Source organism: Populus alba, chromosome 8 (genome assembly GCF_005239225.2).
Source record: "Populus alba chromosome 8, ASM523922v2, whole genome shotgun sequence".
NCBI classification, from domain to species: domain Eukaryota; kingdom Viridiplantae; phylum Streptophyta; class Magnoliopsida; order Malpighiales; family Salicaceae; genus Populus; species Populus alba.
Genome location: NC_133291.1, coordinates 7,269,382 through 7,288,401, shown reverse-complemented (window position 1 = coordinate 7,288,401; position 19,020 = coordinate 7,269,382). Strand labels below are relative to the sequence as shown.

Genomic DNA, 19,020 nt, shown 5'->3' with positions numbered 1-19,020 from the left:
AACTGTAAAATTCAAGTTAATCTAATATGTTACCGTATTAATATTATAAAAAAATGCTATACTGATTTCTAAAAAAGTTTTACTATATTTTTCATTCAAGTTATTTTAGAACCTATCAAGTTGACTTTATCATATTAAAATAATTTTTATATAATTTAATTTTAATAAATTAAATTTATTAAGAAAAACCAAATAATTTCTTGCCACCTAAATGTTTTCTTTTACGTTCTGTTTTTTTTATTTGAGTTGCAACGCAGTGCAGTCAATGCGATAAAACTGAGTGTTAATGTCCTCAAATGCAGGCGCGTTGTCAGCTTTTAATGTCAGCAATGAGCGGATGTGAATTTTCGTACGTAGCCAAAAAAAAAATTCAAGATTTTCCTCGACCCAGTATTATTTTCTTGATTGATGTCTATATATATACATATATATATTTTTTAATTTCTTTCTCAGCATAACGCCAAAAAAATTTCTCCGTCAGAGAAAAAAAGACTAATTTATCTGATCCCCGAACTCGATTTATTTCCTTTGCTAAAAGCCTAAAACTTCCAAACCGAGTGTATATGAGCAGAAAGGAATAATAATAATTACTGCATTTTTCTTGGAAAATGTTTTGAGCGGCACCTTTACATATTCTTCATAGAAAGGGTCCAAGATGCTCTCTGATTCGATTCTATCCAGTCACGAAAGCTGGCTTTACGTTGCCATCAAAAGGGTAGGTTGAGGCCAATAATAGTCTTTGAATTTGTGGATCAACGACGATGGATGGACCTCAGATCACGCCATGTTGACAAAGATTCTTCTTGAATCTCCAAAGTCAACTCCCACGTCAGCCGGAATCATTACGTGTCGCTTAAGCACATCACATCAGAAGCAAAGGCCGTTACTAGCCTGTATCGAGGCAACTTTGTTTTTTTGGGCAATTTAACGCCACGGACTCCATTTGGTAGGAGAATTCACACCTGAAAATCTGTGTCCTCATAAATATTTTGAAAGCGATTTTTTGGAATGGAAAATAAGTTATACCGTTTTCTCTCTGTTTTTCTCTTCATGGATGTATTAATATTATTAATAATAAAAGACTAGAGGCATGCAGTATAAACATCTCCGTGGATGTATTAATATTATATTATTAATAATAAAAGACCAGAGGCATGCAATATACATCTCCATGGATGTATTCATATTATTAATAATAAAAGACCAGAGGCATGCAATATACATCTCCGTGGATGTATTAATATTATTAATAATAAAAGACTAGAGGCATGCAATACTAAATACGACGGCCAATTGATTCCCGGCGATGAAGGGAACAGGGAGAGAGGAAAAGGGCAAGCATCGCAGCCTCCTGCCATGCCAACGACTAAATGTACCTAAAGATTAATTAATGATAGTGGGAGGATAACGTTGTACAGTCCTAATTCATGAATCTTGGACCACTTTGGGCTTCTCCAGCTAGTGCTGATAGCACAATCATCGGTACGGAAAATTAATGTTGAGGCGAGACACTGACAGGTGGGTGATTGTGAGGGAAACAAATCAGATGAAATTAGAAAACTATCTACATTTTTTTCAATACTATATAATATAATATAGTACAAAGTAGTGGACCCATGATGTTATAATGTCCATCCAAAATGCACCATCATGTTAAGATTAGCACATCAACACATTGATTTTCCTCATTTCTTGTTGGGATTGAATTTTAGTTTTTTTTTTTTTTTTTGACAAACGGAGCTTATTTAACGACGTGGTTTCACAGTGGACTCGGAACATAATAAAATATTTTTTATAATCTGAACCAACTAGCACCTTGGAGGACCATTTTACAAATATAAACTATATAAATATAATATAATAATACAAAATCTTTTCCAAACCGTCCCTGATATTTCTCTCTCCTCCTCGGGGGTCTTTCTCGAAGTGAAGTAGCAGATTCTCTAGAACTATAACCTCCCTATTTTTTTTCATTTAAAAAAATAAAAAAAGTAAAATCCTGGAAATATCTATTCTTTTTTAAATCAAGGAAAACATTTTATTTCACTCTATTTATAGAGAGAAACCGTCATAACTCCCCCTGCAAGCTGCCCAAAACCACTCGTCCTCCCAAAAAGGACCGGAAAGCTCACTCTCATTCGGTTAGTCCTCTCTTCTTGATTCTTTTTGATCGATTATGCAATCTGGGTTTTGCTGTTTTTTCCATTTTCTTATTAAATTTTGCCTCTTCATATGGCGGTTGCTTTAGGATGGGGTTATGTTGGATCCGCACAGATTGCTGGGGCTGAGGTTTCAGCCCTGTTTGGTGGTGTTTGGCTTGTCTGGATTTGTTTTTGTATTGTTTTTCTTATCTGGGGGCTTTTTTTGTTTTGTTTTGTTTGTGATTGATTTTGCAAATGATTTTGTTTTGGTTTTTGGATCAACATTCTCGTATTTTGTTTTTAGTATTATTAGCTTTGGTTTTGTTGGGATCTTTAGAATAGTAAATTTTGGTGTGATTCTTGAGAAATCGTTTGCTGACAAATTTCATTATTGAATATTTTGAATAGGAGGGACCTTTTTTCTTGCACCTTTTCTTTTGTTAATGCTAAACGCGGTAGTTTTATCATATGTGATTGTAATGCCAAATTACAATGTTATAGCTATCTGATGCCAAATTACAACTTGCATTAGGACATGAACTTATTGTTTAATGATGAATTGTTTTAGCTATCTAGTGAGAAATGAATTTGAATTGCCATGTTTCATTTGTTTAAATAAATTCGAATGTAGCTCCATTGTTCATTCATTCGTAACTTGTTATTATGGACATGTAGCTCTTTTTTGGATTTTTCCAGCGGAACTGTCATTTCCACATCATATATGAAGGAAGATGGGCGAATAATATTGTAGAACTAGAGGTTCAGAATTGAGCCTCCTATGCTGGAGGTCTGAATTAGTTCTTAACTCCGATAGCTAAGTCCTATAGGTTAAAGTAGGGGTGCTCTATACTTATAATTATTCTTTTGAACACTTCATGAGCAACCAATTTGTATGAGAAGATGATCTTTACCCTTTTGAATTAACATCTTTTATTTACTGCGATGTCTTGGGGGCTTGCCCTTCTGCTAAGCGCATTTAGTTTTGTGTGGAAAAGCTCTTTTTTTTTTACAATGCATACATTTTTTCTGTGGTTCTTATACTGTAATTTGTCTTACTTGCAGTGATTTGAACCAACATATTCCTTTCAATGGCTAAAGATACTTCTGGTGCTGAATCACACCCAAAACAGCAGGGACTCTTGAAAGATCAAGTCAGATTAACTAAGAAAAAGGACTGTGGTCGCTTTGAGATAGTCCCAATCCAAAATCCTTTGTCATTTGAGAAAGGATTCTTTATTGTTATCCGTGCCTGCCAATTGTTAGCACAAAATAATGATGGAATGATACTGGTAGGTATAGCAGGCCCTTCAGGAGCTGGGAAAACCATTTTCACTGAAAAAATTCTCAACTTCATGCCAAGTGTTGCCATCATATCAATGGACAACTACAATGATTCAAGCCGAATTGTTGATGGCAATTTTGACGGTAATTTTGGTTTTTGCACATGTCTTTCCTTTGGAACTCTTAGTCTTTTGAGCAGTTTGTCTTTAGTAAATGACACAGAAGATGGGACTCCAATTTTTTGAAAATCATTTGCAATATTTTTATTCAACCACCATTGTTAATATTGTTGGAAAGAGCTACATTGCATTTATTTGAATGAATTCTACTATTTTTTCCTCTGATCATAGCAATTATACATTGCAGATGATAAAAAAAAAAAAATCTATATGCAAAATGCTACTATAATTTGATATGGATGTGTACTTTTTACTGGTGCTAAACATTATTTGTAACAATATAGAAGTGTTTCAAGAAACCAATTTTGACTGTATTGTAGTGATCTCAGTCTTGCCAGTGCGGAAGTCCTGACAATTATGCTTTCTTCAAGATTATATTGAACACAAAAGCCAACTCATTGTTATTTCCCTTGTAGTTTTGCTCACTTAATGTTAGTTTGAGTGAAGGGCTTGCTTTGTTGGATATGTTTTTATATCATAAAATGATCAGATTACAAAGAGGAACGACATTTCATCCTGTCTTTGTGGACATTATAGTGACAAATTTAGTTGGTGATGCTAATTAGTTGAAGCTTTCTTGGAACTTGCATTCCCTTTCTCCTTTGAAATTTGAGCTCTGCTCCTTTCTTATTGTTTCTTTATCATATTGTCTCCTTGTCTTCTCTGTGGTAACATCACATTACCCTTCTTGAGGACCTGTCTATGATATAGAGTCCTTCATACTTCTAACTCAACTCCTTAGCTTTGGCTCTATTGGATTCCATCAGGATTTTCTCCAACATCTATAATGCTTAGTGGGTAAAACAGAGACGTTTTATGTCTACTGGTTTTTAAAAGGTCAATGGACTAGTGGATATTTCAAGGACTTTAGAGTTGTAGAATGCTCTTTTTCTTGATTTTTTCTACTTTTGCAAGTTCGTTGACATTTGCAATTGCCAATCACTTTCCTTCATGGCCTTGCTCCTGAACTTGTGATAATTCACAACTTGTTTTGTTTTAGAACGTTCTTTTGGTTTATGGAAATGGTATATATCAATTGTACTAAAATGTGATGGGTTTTTATGCAGTGTTTCAGTGCCCGTGCACATTTTTTTTAAGCTCTTTGTACGGCTAAATCATTAGCCATTGACATCTTTAATTCTGTTCTGCAGTTCCATGAATCTTAGCTGCAGTTTCAAATTGTGTCTTGCTGCTCAAATGCCTTTACATTCTCAAAACCATGAATGTCATGTCACCCTAGAATATACTGAAGGTGGCCTTGAGATTTGGCTGCTGATGTTACTTATTAAGTGTAGACATGTAGTGATGAGATGTGGATGTTAAGTAACCTGATACGAACTGGATTGTGGAGAGCTCCTTGAAAAATGCTATTACTGTTATGAAAAGCATTTCTCTAGTGTTATGGGGTGAGAGTAGATGTGGATCGTAGAGGAGAGATGATGGTTCACTGCTTATCTTAGGTTGTTGCAGAGCATGTTTTGAACTCTAGTTGATATCTGAAGAAGACATGAATATTATTAGCACCACTATGTTAGATAACTGGGAGCTTAACTTCTGCATCTTTTTTCAAAGCATGTACTGAGATTTTATTTCATAGGTTGAATTGAGTGAACAAAACTCTGCATAAATTTGGCCATAGCAATCTTCAGCCCTCACTGATTTGGTTGTCTTGGTTGTCTTGTCTTTCTAAGTTACACTCATTTTCTGCCTTCTTGTTGGCATTCAAATGCATGAACGAGTTCCTTGCAGCATGATACAATTGTAAAAGAATGCAGACATGCCTGTGAACAGACTAAAATGTATAGCTATAAATTTAACTAAAACTAAAACTGCAGTTCATATTTGCTTCTTGTTTTGTGCAAAGCTGAAATGATAGAATAAGATGTAAGTCCACATTCCAAAATTGCGAGCCATTGTTTGCAGTAGTTTGATTGTTTTGAAGTTGAGATAAATCATGCATTTGTATGCTATTGTTTCTAATGCTGTTTTGCAACAGACCCGCGCTTGACGGATTATGACATGTTGCTCAAGAATGTTCTTGACTTAAAGGATGGGAAACCAGTTGAGGTTCCAATCTATGATTTCAAGTCGAGCACCCGAACAGGATACAGGTTGAGCTTTGCTCCATTTTTTAATTATCATACTTTCCAGTATCTTTTGCATTATTCTTTTGTACAATACACTCCGTATTCTCCTTGACCAATTTTTAATCATCCTTGCTTGGAATCATCCTCATCAAACAACTCTTCTTCATCCTCCTAAATCTATAACTAAATATCCCCGATTCTCGTCCTCCATCCTCATGGCTGGAAGTGGTCGAAATCTGGCCTTACTATATCTTGCTATACCCCAAAATTAGCACTTGCGCTTGGACGCATTTCATATTAAATCCAACTTGAAACTGAAACAAATACCAAGAACCATTTGAAATCATTAGAAAGGGCAAAGCACAAACTCAATTTTGAAAACCCCTTTTCACTGTGTAAAAATAAAAAAGGGGGGATTAAAAAAACTCGAGCAATACTCATTGGTGGAACTCCCAGCAAAAGTATACCATTGATGAAACAACAAGGGAAAGATCATGCACTGCTGCTGGTGACTATCAATATATCAATATAATGCACTAGGAAACAGGAGTGTGCTGTTTAAGAGTCATGAATAGCAAGGGCAAGCTCTCCTAATCATGGAAAAGCAGGACCCCAAAAGTATTAGAAAAGAATAAAATTGAATTTATATCTTTGGTTTTGTATGTGCAGGCTGTGGAACACTGAAACCTTGACCTTCAACTTTAACCTAATTTAAGTATGTAACTGTGACAGGACACTTGAAGTACCATCTTCTCGTATAGTGATTATTGAAGGAATCTATGCACTGAGTGAAAAGTTGCGACCTTTGTTAGACCTACGAGTATCTGTAACTGGGGGAGTTCATTTTGATCTTGTAAAACGGGTTTTAAGGGACATCCAACGAGCTGGCCAAGAACCAGAGGAAATAATCCAGCAGATATCTGAAACGGTGATTGTGTTATTTTCTTCTCTCTGAACATGCTTTTACTTTATCATGATGTTGATTTTTAAAGTACCCACTTCTCTATTTGCAGGTATATCCGATGTACAAGGCCTTTATTGAGCCAGATCTCAAAACAGCCCATATAAAAATTACAAACAAGTTCAACCCCTTCTCTGGATTTCAAAGTCCTACTTATATATTAAAGGTTATTTTTCACTCTGTTTTCATATACTCTTATTTATTTTTTATTTTTCAATTCTCACACAACCATTGGTTCAGGTTACTGCAGTTTATGCTTTACAGAAGTGGATTCTCCTTATCTTGCTATTGTTCAAATCAGTAGTTGTTCCAGTGACTGTATTTTTAACTTTGATTTCTGAGCATGTGTTTTTATTGTAGTCAGCAAGGAAGGTAACAGTGGACCAGATCAAGCCTGTTCTCTCTGAAGATTATAAAGAGACAATGGAGCAGATTTATGACATATATCTTTTACCACCTGGTGAAGATCAAGAATCATGCCAATCATATTTGAGGATGCGAAATAAAGATGGAAAATACAATCTCATGTTTGAGGTTTGTCCTGAAACATAGTTTCCTTCTAATTAATGTTCTGCAAAATTAACTATGTGCATTTTTAAATGGTAACATAATATTAAAAACTTGTGGCCAAAGAATGTAGGAGGGGTATGCCTAGATATGTTTTGAGCAGGGAAGTACAATGTGGCCAGCCTTGCCCCATTTCCCCTTGTTGGAATTTGTTATTTTTCTTACTTGAAGAGTTTCTGGGTCTCTCTTAAATTTTAGCTTGTCTTTTGTATACCATGTCTTTCTGCCCCTAGTCCAGCATATGCATCAGGTATACAGCATGCTATAGTCGACTTCTGAAGAAAAATGTGCATGTCCTGAAGGCTCACATTACCTCTCAAAAATTTTGTTGCAATCCTAGTAGGACAAAATATGTTGGGTGTTATTTTGGCAGTTTGGGTGATATATGGGTCTGTTGATCGATGTTTTATTATGAAAATAAATCTGCAATTGTTATCTGGTTAATTAATGATAATTCATCTTCAGGAATGGGTTGCAGATGCTCCATTTATCATATCACCAAGGATCACTTTTGAAGTCACTGTTAAACTCCTCAGTGGGCTGATGGCCTTGGGATACACAATAGCTGCTATCCTTCAAAGAAGTAGCCATTCATTCTCTGATGATAGGGTGTGTGTGAAAATTGATTGGCTAGGACAACTAAATCGTCAATATGTTCAGGTATTTATTTAATTTCATACTTTCCATCTGTTTAGTAGGTTAGCTAGTGCCTCCATGTAAATTTAAAGTATGTAGAGGCTGAAAGCACAAGTAATTAAATAGTTAAATGGCATCTCTCTCAGCTGCAGTCAAAGTTTATTGTACTTCCAGAATTTTCTCACAATACCATTGAAAAACTTTCATAGTTTATATAGAGAGACTTCCTATGATAATTTGTTTTCAACCACGTGTTTTTAAGCAGTTAAACTTTGTTGCATTCTTTTAGAACTAATATGGTAGCCATTATTGAGCATCTTTCAGCAAGGAAGGAGTGCGAGGTTTAGAGTTATGGTCTCTCATGAAAATCAATGGTTATATTGTCAGTTTTAGAAACACGAAGTTAATGTAAAATTGCACTAAAATCTACAAGATTTAAATAATAAATTATTTAAATTCCTCAAATGTAGTTGATGCTTACTGATTGTGCTAAATACTTTGATCTTCGGATAATATTGGCTCAGCATTTTTCTTTTCTTGTCAAGTTTTAGGTATTATTGCCTCAGTATTTTCCTTTTCTTGTCAAGGTTTTTTTTTTTGCTAGTTTCAAATGGTTTCATTCTACTCCAAACATGTACTCTTTATTGAGCTTTATATTTTGTTCTTGGACAAGGCCCATGTTATCCAATCCCAACGACAGTTATTGTCATCAACCTCTATGTATTGACGAAGAATTAGAAATACTGGATTTATGTAAGTGCGATGGTTTAGTGTTTTATTGTAGTGATTGAAACAAATGTTGTTAATCTTTTGTCCTCTTTATAGTCTCATTGTTAGTCAGTTATGTGAGCTATAAAAAACTCATTGTGTTGATTGTAGGTGCAAGGAAGAGATCGCTTGGTTGTAAAATACATTGCAGAGCAGCTAGGTTTGGAAGGCTCATACACTCCACGTACCTATATAGAACAGATTCAACTAGAAAGGCTTGTAAATGAGGTCATGGTATGGGAATATCCAACACTTGTGATTACTTCTCCTGCAAAAGCAGTCCTGATCTGATCATTCTGCAGGCCTTGCCAGATGACTTGAAGACAAAGCTCAGCTTAGATGAGGATCTGGTTTCAAGCCCCAAAGAAGCACTTTTGCAAGCCTCTGCTGATAGGGTTGCCAGGAGATTTAAGAATGGCAAAAGGTTCATTACCAATTCAACTCTGTTATGATTCTCTGCATCTGACACTATTTTGTCACGTTGCTAATATCCCTTTATGTCCTTAATGTGTTGTAGTATTATTTGAAATGGCAGCTTATATGCACTGATCATATTTTAAATCAAACAGCGGTATGTCACACTCATATTCCTCTCAAAGGGACAAGAACTTATCTAAGCTTACTGGGCCTGCTGCAACCTCTAATAGGTTTGATGACAGAAATCTAGAGTCACCAGCTGCGCTGGCCAATCAGGTGCTCCTTTTAGCTTCTCAGTTGTTATGCTTCATTTGCCAGCATATAGTTGTTGAATTCAAGTCTTTATAGATGTTATCTTGTTTTTATAGTTATATTATGAAGCGGTATAACTGAAGTCTTCTTGTATTATTTTATTCATTTTCTCTCTTGCTACATACATTCTTGTGTAGGGAGCCATGACTCAACTTTCAGAACAGATTTCTTCACTACATGATAGAATGGATGAGTTCACAACCTGTATTGAAGAGTTAAATTCCAAGTTAATCATCAATAAGAACTCTCCTAGCCAACAAAATATGGCTCTCCAAGCTGAAGTGCACAATGGTTCTGCTCCAACTTCTTACTTCGTATCTGGTTTAGGCAATGGTTCCTTGACTGGATCCAGAATGTCCAATTCCTCATCTTCATCTCTGTTGGCTAAGGAGTCACCTTTAATGGAGGAGGTACCATGGCTGGTCCCTTTAAACCATCTCATAAATCTTTTCTCTACTTATGCTTATAGGTCAATACCAGACACCTGACAGGGTTCCTTTAGTCAATGATTTGAATTAAGAGGCTGACTGCTTTGATTCTAAAATACGCTTGTACTGATAGGGTGTTGAAAGTTTTTCAGAAGCTCTTCACAAAAGTAGGAAAAAATAATTTAATCGACTTACAGGGATGTCACTAGTATAGTAAGATAGGATGTTTGCATAGAATGAATCTGGATATTGAGTTGTACTGTTAACTATGTGTTTAGAACATGTCAATGCTATCCAGTTGGTGGAAGTCGCTTCCAATCCTTCTCATTGATTGCTCTATATTGACAGATATCAGGAATTGCCCGGGCACAGCGTCAAGTCACGTGTCAGTTGGATACATTGAGCAATCTTCTTCGTGATAGCTTGGGAGAGAGGTTTCAGGGAGTAAGAAAAAACAGGAATAGCTTGGCTGTCCGTGATGGCCAAGCTCCCCTTATTGCAGCATTGGCGATTGGTTGTGTCGGACTATGTTGGTTTATTCGAGCCCGGAATTGACTCTAGTAGATTCACATTTTTGTTTCCTGCTCCAGATATCTTTCTTTTCTTTCGATATTATTCGTAGAAGTCTTCCGCATAGGCCTCCTCTTGGTCGGGAAAACCAGATATCAATCATCCAGTTTATTATGTTTGGAGTTAGAAGCCTTCAGTTTCTCTGGTAGTCTGTAGAAGACGGGTTATCAGAATTTTGTATTTGATGTCATGTCGGCAACTCTTTTATCATATTCTGAAATAGGAAATTAATAGCAATAAGGTATTTAACCTTTGTCTGGTTTTGTTACGCGGTACTCGGGAGTGTGATAATATTTTATTTTTAAAATGTTTTTGTTTAGAAATATATAGTATAATAGTATTTTTTATTTAAAAAAATATTTTTAATATTAATATATTAAAAAATCTAAAAATTAAAATTGTGAAAAATACTGTTTTAAACGCATGCCGAGGAGCTTCCCATCTCCCCAAAATTCTTCAATGAATACCTTTATCCTTGTGTTCTTATGAAGGGAGCCTGATCTGAATATTTTGGAGGCTTTACCTTTGCCAAACCGAGGCCTGTATGTATTCCGGGGACATCAACCCACAAGAAGCTCTCTGTGGACAAAAATTATTTTTCCGGTGATCGCATGATTAAAACTCCGCAAGGGCCGTTACCTCGAACCAGCCATGATGATCCATGGCACCGTGGCAACTGTTTCACCAAGCATTTGGATTTTCAAAATGGGTGGAAGTTACTTTGAAATTTTATTGTTCTTCTACAAAAATAAACTCTTGATGATTAAATCCCTAGTTCCAGTCCATTTACACCAATACTAGAGTTTACTCTCTTCATCTCTAAGACAGAAACTTGCTGTGAGCTTTCATTAAAAATGGATCTTTAACTTCACCAGGAAAGATAGACTTGCGAACTAAACGTCATGTCAACCAAATTAGCTTCCTCTCGAAGAGAAAATGGTGTGTCGTTGTGAAACCTCACGCCCAAAAACGCAAGGCACGTTACACGTGCTGTGTGCCGCTGAAATAAAAAACGAGAGGTTAAAAAATGACATGTCAGGAGCAACAACAGCAAAGACGGGACGACAACAAAGAAAAATCGAAACATGTTGCTCTCGAAGTCCCGACCAATTCCTACTTCAGTACTTGTATTTCTGATCTATCTAGGTACTTTTCTGCTCTTATTTGTGCTCCTTTTTGCCTGTCACTGACCGGGAATTTTGTGCATGTATTATTTTGTATCTCTTATTCCGGCTGTAACACTTGTATCACGAATTTGTTTAGCTCAATTTTGTAATTGAGATCTATTGTTGACGGTAGTGATTACTTGAGCCAGTTGTCAAATCTTGGACTTTAAGTCATAACAGTCCGTTTGTAGGCTCAGTAAACTGGGTTTCTTTCTGTTAAGTACCAGGTGATGAAAGTCTCAATCTTGAATCGTTATCATTTCTTTATAGATTTCGTCAAATTTTGACGGAAATATCATAACTTTCTTTCATTTTTTTATTTTTTATTGTTTGGTTGTTGCATTTGATTGACTATAAGAGTTGGGTTTCCGTTGTTTTGGTTTGTTTCTTTAAGCTGAGAGGTTGCCAATGGGAGATGGATTCGATAAGTGATCGGCCTCAGAGCATTATAGAAAGAATTCTCACTCGATTACCAGTACGAGATGCTGTGAGAACAATCGTCTTGTCAAGCAAATGGAGGTACCGATGGACTACTCTTACCTTGTTCTCTAAGACAAATGTGTTAGGATGTACAGTGATAGATAGACCTGTGGTTGAGAACCGCATGGTAAAATTCATCACTCATGCACTCTTTCTTCACCAAGGACCTGTTCACAAGTTCCAGCTTTCTACTTCGTATTTGCAATGCTTCCCGGATATTGATCAGTGGATACTTTTCCTTTCAAGGAGTGATATTAAAGAGTTGGTACTTGAATTAGGAGAAGGCGAGTGGTTTAGGGTACCATCATGTCTTTTCAATTGTAAAAGTTAATCCGTTTGGAGCTTTTTCGTTGTAAATTTGATCCACCTCCTGCTTTTAAAGGATTCTTGTGTTTGAGGAGCCTTAGTCTTCATCAAGTTTTGGTTGCTCCTGAGGTAATTGAAAGTCTGATTTCCAGTTGCCCGCTTCTTGAAAGTCTTGCGTTGTCATATTTTGATAGCTTAGCTCGTAATATCTGTGCTCCAAATCTCAAGTGCCTGTGCTTGGAAGGTGAATTTACAGATATTTGTCTTGAAAATACTTTTAGTTGTCATGTCTGTTTCTATGTATATGAATGATGATATTGCTGAATACTTTGAGCCAAGTTCGAGCTGCAATTTTATCAAGTTTCTAGGCGGTGTGCCTCTTCTTGAGAGACTTGTTGTGCACATCTACTTCGCAAATGTAATACCTTGTCGAATTTATATTTGGTCCATAAAGTGGCAATTTAGTTTGTCTTTTTTTTCTCTCTCTCTTAATTTAATTCTGCTTTGTTGGTGATAGTATTTGAGCATAGGTGATTATCCAGGAACACTTGCAATTACTTACAGCCGCCTAAAAATAATTGAATTGTATCAAGTTAGTTTTGAAGATACAAAAGAGATTCGTGTTGTTCTTTGCTTGATTACAAACTCTCCTAACTTGAAGGAATTTCGTATCTCAGTAAGTTGTGATGCACATGTTGGCATCTTATTTTGTGATTTTTGGTGGAACTATATTTCACTTGTGCATTGCTTTGTACATTAATTTACTCAAGATTGGTGCAAACCTTTTTGTCTATGGTTTTTTTGTAGGGCTCATCAACCACAGTGGCTGCTGTGGAAGTTCCGGATTTGGGATTTTGGGCAGAAAAGTGCCCCGAAGATTGTACTTTTAAACAACTTAAAGTTGCGAATTCCCCGGTGCTAGAGACATTGTGTATCACACCTTGTGTATATGTCATGGATGGGATATTGAATATGCTGGTTCAGTTGGTCAGGTTTCGAAGAGCTTCTGCTGAAGCTGAAATTACATTTACCCAAAGATGAAACACCGTGTACTTCACGAAAAGCCTCTTTTCTTGTGGATGTTTGTGATATTATAACATCAATGAAGTACATAATATTGACTTCGTGCACAAAATCTTGTCAGATCTTGTATCTCTTCCCTTCAGGGGTGCTGCATAATAATATTGACTTCTCTAGCTCAAAGCAGAACAAAGAACGATACAATTCTATGTACTGATCTTTCATTTTTATGAAGTAAGTTATAGAAACTGACTCCTGTTCTTTCTGGGGTTTCTTAAATGTTTTAGGAACATGCTTTGCATGGTATTAGTACCCTGCAAACCTATTATTTTCCACTCAGAAAACTCCGATTATTCTCCGATCCGCTGCACCCTTGTTATTTATCATTCAGATGTTTATTCTCTGATCCTCGACATCACTTGAGTTCTTATAAATCAATTGATGGCCATCATTGGTAGTCCGCATCTTTGAATTTCTGTTGCCATGAAATTTCCTGTAGCTGAAGAGGGAGGGTCAAGGGTGGCCCCTTCTACCATTTGATGAAAGATCACCCTGCAAGACAGTCTTTCTAGCCACCCGTTTGACCATGAATTTGTGTCCCCAGAAACTATCAACTTTCAGGAGCAATCATAATGCTCATGTATTGACCAAGATAAATCTTTCTTCAGGGCTCGAAAGGATAAAATATTTAGTTCAGGAGGAACAAACTTTATTTGATTGTTATCATTACAATAAACCCCAGCAGAACATCTCCAAAAAAATTCTTCACTCGACCAACAAGCAGAAAAAGACATTAACACTCAACTATGTCATTTTTTCGGATCCCGGTTCTGTACAGCTAGAAATTGAGAGACAGCTTTAGAGCTCCAATATGTGGCTAATATACAACAAGCATGTTTTCATACGCTGTATCACATCCTTTTGAAAGTTCATAAATGCTTTCTGTTTGAAAATCATGTCACCTTGGTCCAGAGAGCTCCATTGCCTGGACAAGCAGCGAGGAGTCATCAGTCAGATCAGAATATCTTTCCGAAGAGGAGAAGTCGTTGGCTCTTGATCTAGATTCTTCAGCTCTCTGAGAAGCTTCCCACTTTTCAGCGAGCCCGTCTCCTTCTAACATCCGAACCACTTCTGACATTTTAGGTCTATGACTTGGAAGGTACTGGGTACATAACAGAGCTACTTGAACTATCTCTTCAAGCTCAATTCGGTCGTAGCTGTTTTTCAGATCCTTGTCAACTAACAATTCCAGCTTCTTTTCCTGATGAATCTTCTTCACCTGTAATTAAGATCATATATTCAGACATGTCCAGAAATGGGACTTGGATTAGCCTGAAAAGTATCTGAAGGCGTGTTTGTTTAGCTTACCCAGTCAAGCAAAGCTCCTTTCTGGTTCGTTGACTTCCCGAATTCCAGAGCTCTTAAGCCAGATATTAATTCTAGCAGAAGTATTCCAAATCCAAAAACATCTGTTTTCTCAGAGGACTGGCCTGTTGATAGATACTCAGGGGCTATGTGCCCCACAGTGCCCCTCACAGCAGTTGTCACATGTGAGTCCCGGTGATCCAACAGCTTTGCCAATCCAAAATCTCCTACAACAGCCTCGCAATAATCATCAAGTAATATATTTGCAGCCTTCACATCCCTGTGAATTATCTTGGGATCGCATTGTTCATGCAAGTATAATAAACCCCTTGCTGCTCCTAAGGCAATTCTCTTCCTCGTGCCCCAATCCAGGGCTGGTTTGGCTGCAAGAGAAACGAAAGGCACAATTTTCATATCTTGATCAAAGAATGGTCAATCATATGTTATGACTCGCAGGTTCTAGGCATCCTGTCTGGAAATAAGAGGTATATCAGAATAGAGTTAGCTATCTTGATGGATGCATTACCCTTGAGACGAGTAGCAACACTCCCATTAGACATGTACGGGTAAACCAATAGCCTTTCTGTCGTTGTCATGCAAAATCCATAGAGACGAAGTAGATTTCGATGCACTGCTAGGCTGATCATCTCAACTTCAGTCTGGAATTGGATCTCGCCACCTATGGCATTTCCATCTTTGAGCCTCTTCACTGCTACAACAGTTCCATCTTGGAGATACCCCTTGTAGACGTTCCCAAAGCCACCTTTTCCTATCAAGTTCTTGCTGCTGAAGTTGTTTGTAGCAACCTGAAGTTCTTTGAATTGAAAGCTCCTCAAGTTTCCGAGGTTGAGTTCTTCATTATGTTTTTCTGATGTTTTTGAAAAGATAAAAATGTTAGAACTATTGACATGTCCGTTGCTATCAACCACCCGATGCTGTCAACAGCTTTATATTTTTCAAGTCTATTTATGCCATACTAACCATTAACATCAAAGAATATTTGCTGGTTGTGTCTTTGTCTCCACCAAAGAATGAAGCCAAATCCAAGAACCAACAGGCAGATGCAACCTAGGCTTGAACCAAAGGCCAGGGCAATTTTGTGGCTCTTGTTATTTCCAGAAGGCTGGGAATCTTAGGAAACAAAGAAAGACATTTGAGCATAATTTAAAGGGGGTAATATAGGATTTAAGATTTGAAATTCGAAACGCATAATGAAAGTAAAACAATCTCAAAAAGCATTTGATGGCCTAGAAAGGATAAAACAATCATGATCTTCAAATTATAGTCAAAAGCAAAATAATTGCAAATTAAAAGAGAGCAAAAGGGAAGCGCAACAACAGCAACTTTTAGAGCAGAAGAAGTTAAAACTTGAAATTAAGTAGGTAACTTTGTAACAGGCGGGAAAGACAATTACTTTGTGAATTATTCAGGGCCACAGATTGTGGAACTGGTGTGGTTCCAGCACAGCCTTGCTCAGTTCCACATATCAGAGGATTTCCTACAATGCTGTGTCAATAAAAGCAACGTCAATTATTTTGCTTGCTGCTCTGATCAAGGGAAAGAGAAATATAGAAGGACAGATAGGTTTTAGGATTGACTTACTTGAATGTTTTAGCATGAACAGGTGGTACAGGAGTGCTCAAATCATTGTAAGACAAGTCCCTGGGACATTAAACAAAATTCAAACAAATCATATAGATCTTTTACCAAGGAAAAATGACATACTGCAATAGCAGAAGGATAAGGTTTTGAAGAGAATTACAGAAAGGTAAGTTGAGTCATGTTAACCAAAGAGGCGGGAATTGCTCCATCAAGACTGTTATTGTTCAGCCTCCTGATCCAAACTCAAAAACCCTCTGTCAGTTTTCAGACTCTTAAGAAACTTTTAAAATTAATGATCACCTCCTAATTTCTAAAATTGTTATGAAAAAAGGAAAAAAGTGCATGTATACACTTTGTGCTTACAGGTATTGGAGGTTATCAAGATTGGATAGAGCACTAGGAATTTGGCCGCTGAAGTTGTTACTGGAAAGATCAATTGTTTTAAGCTTTGGGAGCCTTCCAAGCTCAGAGGGTATATGTCCTGAAATATTGTTATCCTGTAGAAGCCTGCAAAACACCATATTGTGAAAAGAAATACAAAAGTAAATATAAAAATCATATTTTCTGGAATATTAATTGATTGAATACTCACAGAGACTGGAGATTCGTTAAGTTTCCAATATATGGTGAAAGAGTGCCAGATAAACGTTGGCTTGGAGCTCCTCTGCCAAAAAAAAAAAAATTAACCACTTCAAATGCTCTTTCTTACTTGAACTTTCATTAATCATGGGTTCTTTCGATGTATTTGCTTCTCTATTCAGCTAAGTTTTGGTTAGTTTAGTAATTAGTGCTACTTACAGGCTAGTGACAAAATTATCAGGAGAACAAGTGACCATGGCCCAACTGCATGGATCCACAGCATGCTCATCCCAGTTAAGAATATTATGAGGATCGTGCAATGAGTTCTTAAAGCCCATCAAAGCCTCCACTGAGAGGAAAAAGAAAAGGTAAATATGACTTCAAGCTCTTAACTTCTCAAAAGATTTAGAAAGACAAATAGGATTCTCCGTAGCTGAGTAAAACTCCAGTTACCTTCATAGTTAACACCTGCAGCTGTTAGCTCTCCATAAGCAGTAGTCCATAAGCAGATTAACGAAGCCACACAACAGAAAAGAGCATTCTTTTTGCCTGCCTCCATTGAAACAAAGGTATAAAACCAGATGGTATAGTTGCCAAAACCAGTTTCTGCTGAGGTAAGGGGTTAGGAATGGTGTGAAAAAAATGAAAGATTCAATAAAAACAGTGCTGATGTGGGCTTTGTTTTGTCTCGGTATTACACCAAGAACCAGGCAGTACTACAACTGCTCTTGCTCATCTATAATTGCAATTGCTCGCACCTTATGTCAAAGAGGCCAGGAGTCAAGAAAACCAGAGGTTTTGATAGGGACACTAAAATCTGAAAGAGAAGTAACATGCCTGCCACTGGCTACGCAAAGTTGTAAGAAAAGAATATATAAAGCAATAAGCTACAATAACCAAATCTAGATAATATCAAAAGATGATTGATAAAGAAGAATTCCTCTTTCAATCATGCATTAGTGCATAGAAAAAGTACTGTTGTAGAATTTCTGTATTCTATTCCAAGATTAGGGAGAGAAAAAAGGTGGAAAAAGCAAGTGAAGTATTGACTGTAGAGCATTGTACATCATATAATTAAGAGCATTTTAACGATAATCACTGTGGGTCAAGGTAAAAAGAGACGATGACAATGAGAGTGGACAAGTGTTGGGATTTGCTTTGGTTTGCTACGCTTCTACTGTGGCCTGTGGGAATCCAACATTCCCTGAAGCACTTGGCCATTTTCTTAAAAAAATTACGTCTCAAAATTCCTTTCTTCTTCTCTTACTTTAGCTTTAATTATTGTAAGAGAAAAAATGACAATCTCGAGGGAATTAAACTTGGAGATTCGTGATGTAGTGATTTGCCCCTCGTAAGATCTTTGCTGTGTGAATTATTTCTCCCATTTGCTATTATTTTCTTTCATTTTTTATTCTCCTATGAATTTCCCTCATACCCCATTTGGGTTTTGCTTTATTGATTCCAAAACAATTCCATTGTCTCCACAGTCAACAGACAGTCCCAGTAAACTATCCCAAAAGCAGCCAGCTTTATAAGGTAAAGGCTGCCCCTCTCTTTCTTTCTACAAATTATATGTAATTATACGCTCATGAAGGGTCCTACAGAACTATCATCCCTTTGTGCATTTACTGCCATCAGGCATCAATTCAACACTTGGTAATGCTTGTTTATAATCGAATATTGTGTTTAATGCATCTAGACCCTCTCTTTTATGTTTTTAATATAATTCAACAAAATTATTGGAAAAATATATATATAAAAAAATTAAATCAGATTGATAACTTAGATGTATTCTTACAAAGACACTCAGCACGCGCGTACACAAAGTTAAGAGTTAGGGTCCAATTACACGCAAAGTACTTGTAGTAACAGACTAATTATTGATAGCACTTGTAGTAGATAGGAGCACGTGCAAAGCAGACTCAATAATGGCCGTTGACTTGATGTTCAAACATATTTCATGATCATCATGGAATGGAAGTAGTATATCATTATTGTTAATGATTCGACATAAAGCTTGCAATTAAGATAAGGTTTAGGACTTGGTTTGGACACTAGCTAGCTAATTAACTTCGAAGGCAGTTTGGGTCTTGATAGAGACATTTAACTCTTTTCGAATGCAATTCTAGTTCCCATGTCATGGATATTGGCTAAT

At 36.7% G+C, this 19,020-nt stretch overlaps 2 protein-coding genes and 1 pseudogene across 3 annotated transcripts; 2 read left to right on the top strand and 1 right to left on the bottom strand.

The window, feature by feature from the left end:
• Positions 1–1,896: 1,896 nt before the first annotated feature.
• Positions 1,897–10,610, top strand: LOC118040017 (inorganic pyrophosphatase TTM2). Of its 2 annotated transcripts, XM_035046885.2 has the most exons (12): positions 1,901–2,141; positions 3,204–3,566; positions 5,598–5,712; positions 6,421–6,616; positions 6,702–6,815; positions 7,010–7,183; positions 7,682–7,876; positions 8,732–8,854; positions 8,923–9,044; positions 9,190–9,313; positions 9,487–9,759; positions 10,126–10,610. In XM_035046885.2, the coding sequence occupies exons 2-12, from the start codon at positions 3,230–3,232 to the stop codon at positions 10,330–10,332; spliced, it is 1,980 nt and encodes a 659-aa protein (XP_034902776.1). In that variant the 5' UTR covers positions 1,901–2,141; positions 3,204–3,229; the 3' UTR covers positions 10,333–10,610. The 2 variants fall into 2 exon arrangements, with proteins under 2 accessions (XP_034902777.1, XP_034902776.1); XM_035046886.2 differs by lacking the exons at positions 9,487–9,759; positions 10,126–10,610 and having other exon boundaries at positions 1,897–2,141; positions 9,138–9,245.
• A 202-nt stretch (positions 10,611–10,812) lies between these two features.
• On the top strand, positions 10,813–13,434 carry LOC118040019 (F-box/FBD/LRR-repeat protein At1g13570-like; annotated as a pseudogene).
• Positions 13,435–13,962: 528 nt separating this feature from the next.
• Positions 13,963–17,778, bottom strand: LOC118040018 (protein NSP-INTERACTING KINASE 2). Its single transcript, XM_035046887.2, has 11 exons — positions 17,319–17,778; positions 17,085–17,214; positions 16,879–16,950; positions 16,650–16,793; positions 16,447–16,518; positions 16,287–16,346; positions 16,099–16,190; positions 15,666–15,815; positions 15,211–15,552; positions 14,688–15,067; positions 13,963–14,598 (listed from the first exon to the last, which is right to left on the bottom strand). Exons 1-11 carry the CDS (start codon positions 17,422–17,424, stop codon positions 14,278–14,280), a joined length of 1,869 nt encoding a protein of 622 aa, XP_034902778.1. The 5' UTR covers positions 17,425–17,778; the 3' UTR covers positions 13,963–14,277.
• Positions 17,779–19,020: the final 1,242 nt, after the last annotated feature.

What these genes read in the sequence shown, in the direction of transcription:
- LOC118040017 (XM_035046885.2), top strand. Translation starts at nt 3,230, where the DNA reads ATGGCTAAAGATACTTCTGGTGCTGAATCACACCCAAAACAGCAGGGA. An exon ending in TCCAGCAGATATCTGAAACG is followed by an intron (nt 6,617 to 6,701) that starts GTGATTGTGTTA and finishes CTCTATTTGCAG; the next exon opens with GTATATCCGATGTACAAGGC. An exon ending in GTCCTACTTATATATTAAAG is followed by an intron (nt 6,816 to 7,009) that starts GTTATTTTTCAC and finishes TTTTTATTGTAG; the next exon opens with TCAGCAAGGAAGGTAACAGT.
- LOC118040018 (XM_035046887.2), bottom strand. Translation starts at nt 17,424, where the DNA reads ATGGAGGCAGGCAAAAAGAATGCTCTTTTCTGTTGTGTGGCTTCGTTA. An exon ending in TGCAGGTGTTAACTATGAAG is followed by an intron (nt 17,215 to 17,318) that starts GTAACTGGAGTT and finishes TTTTCCTCTCAG; the next exon opens with TGGAGGCTTTGATGGGCTTT. An exon ending in ATGACTCAACTTACCTTTCT is followed by an intron (nt 16,347 to 16,446) that starts GTAATTCTCTTC and finishes TTAATGTCCCAG; the next exon opens with GGACTTGTCTTACAATGATT.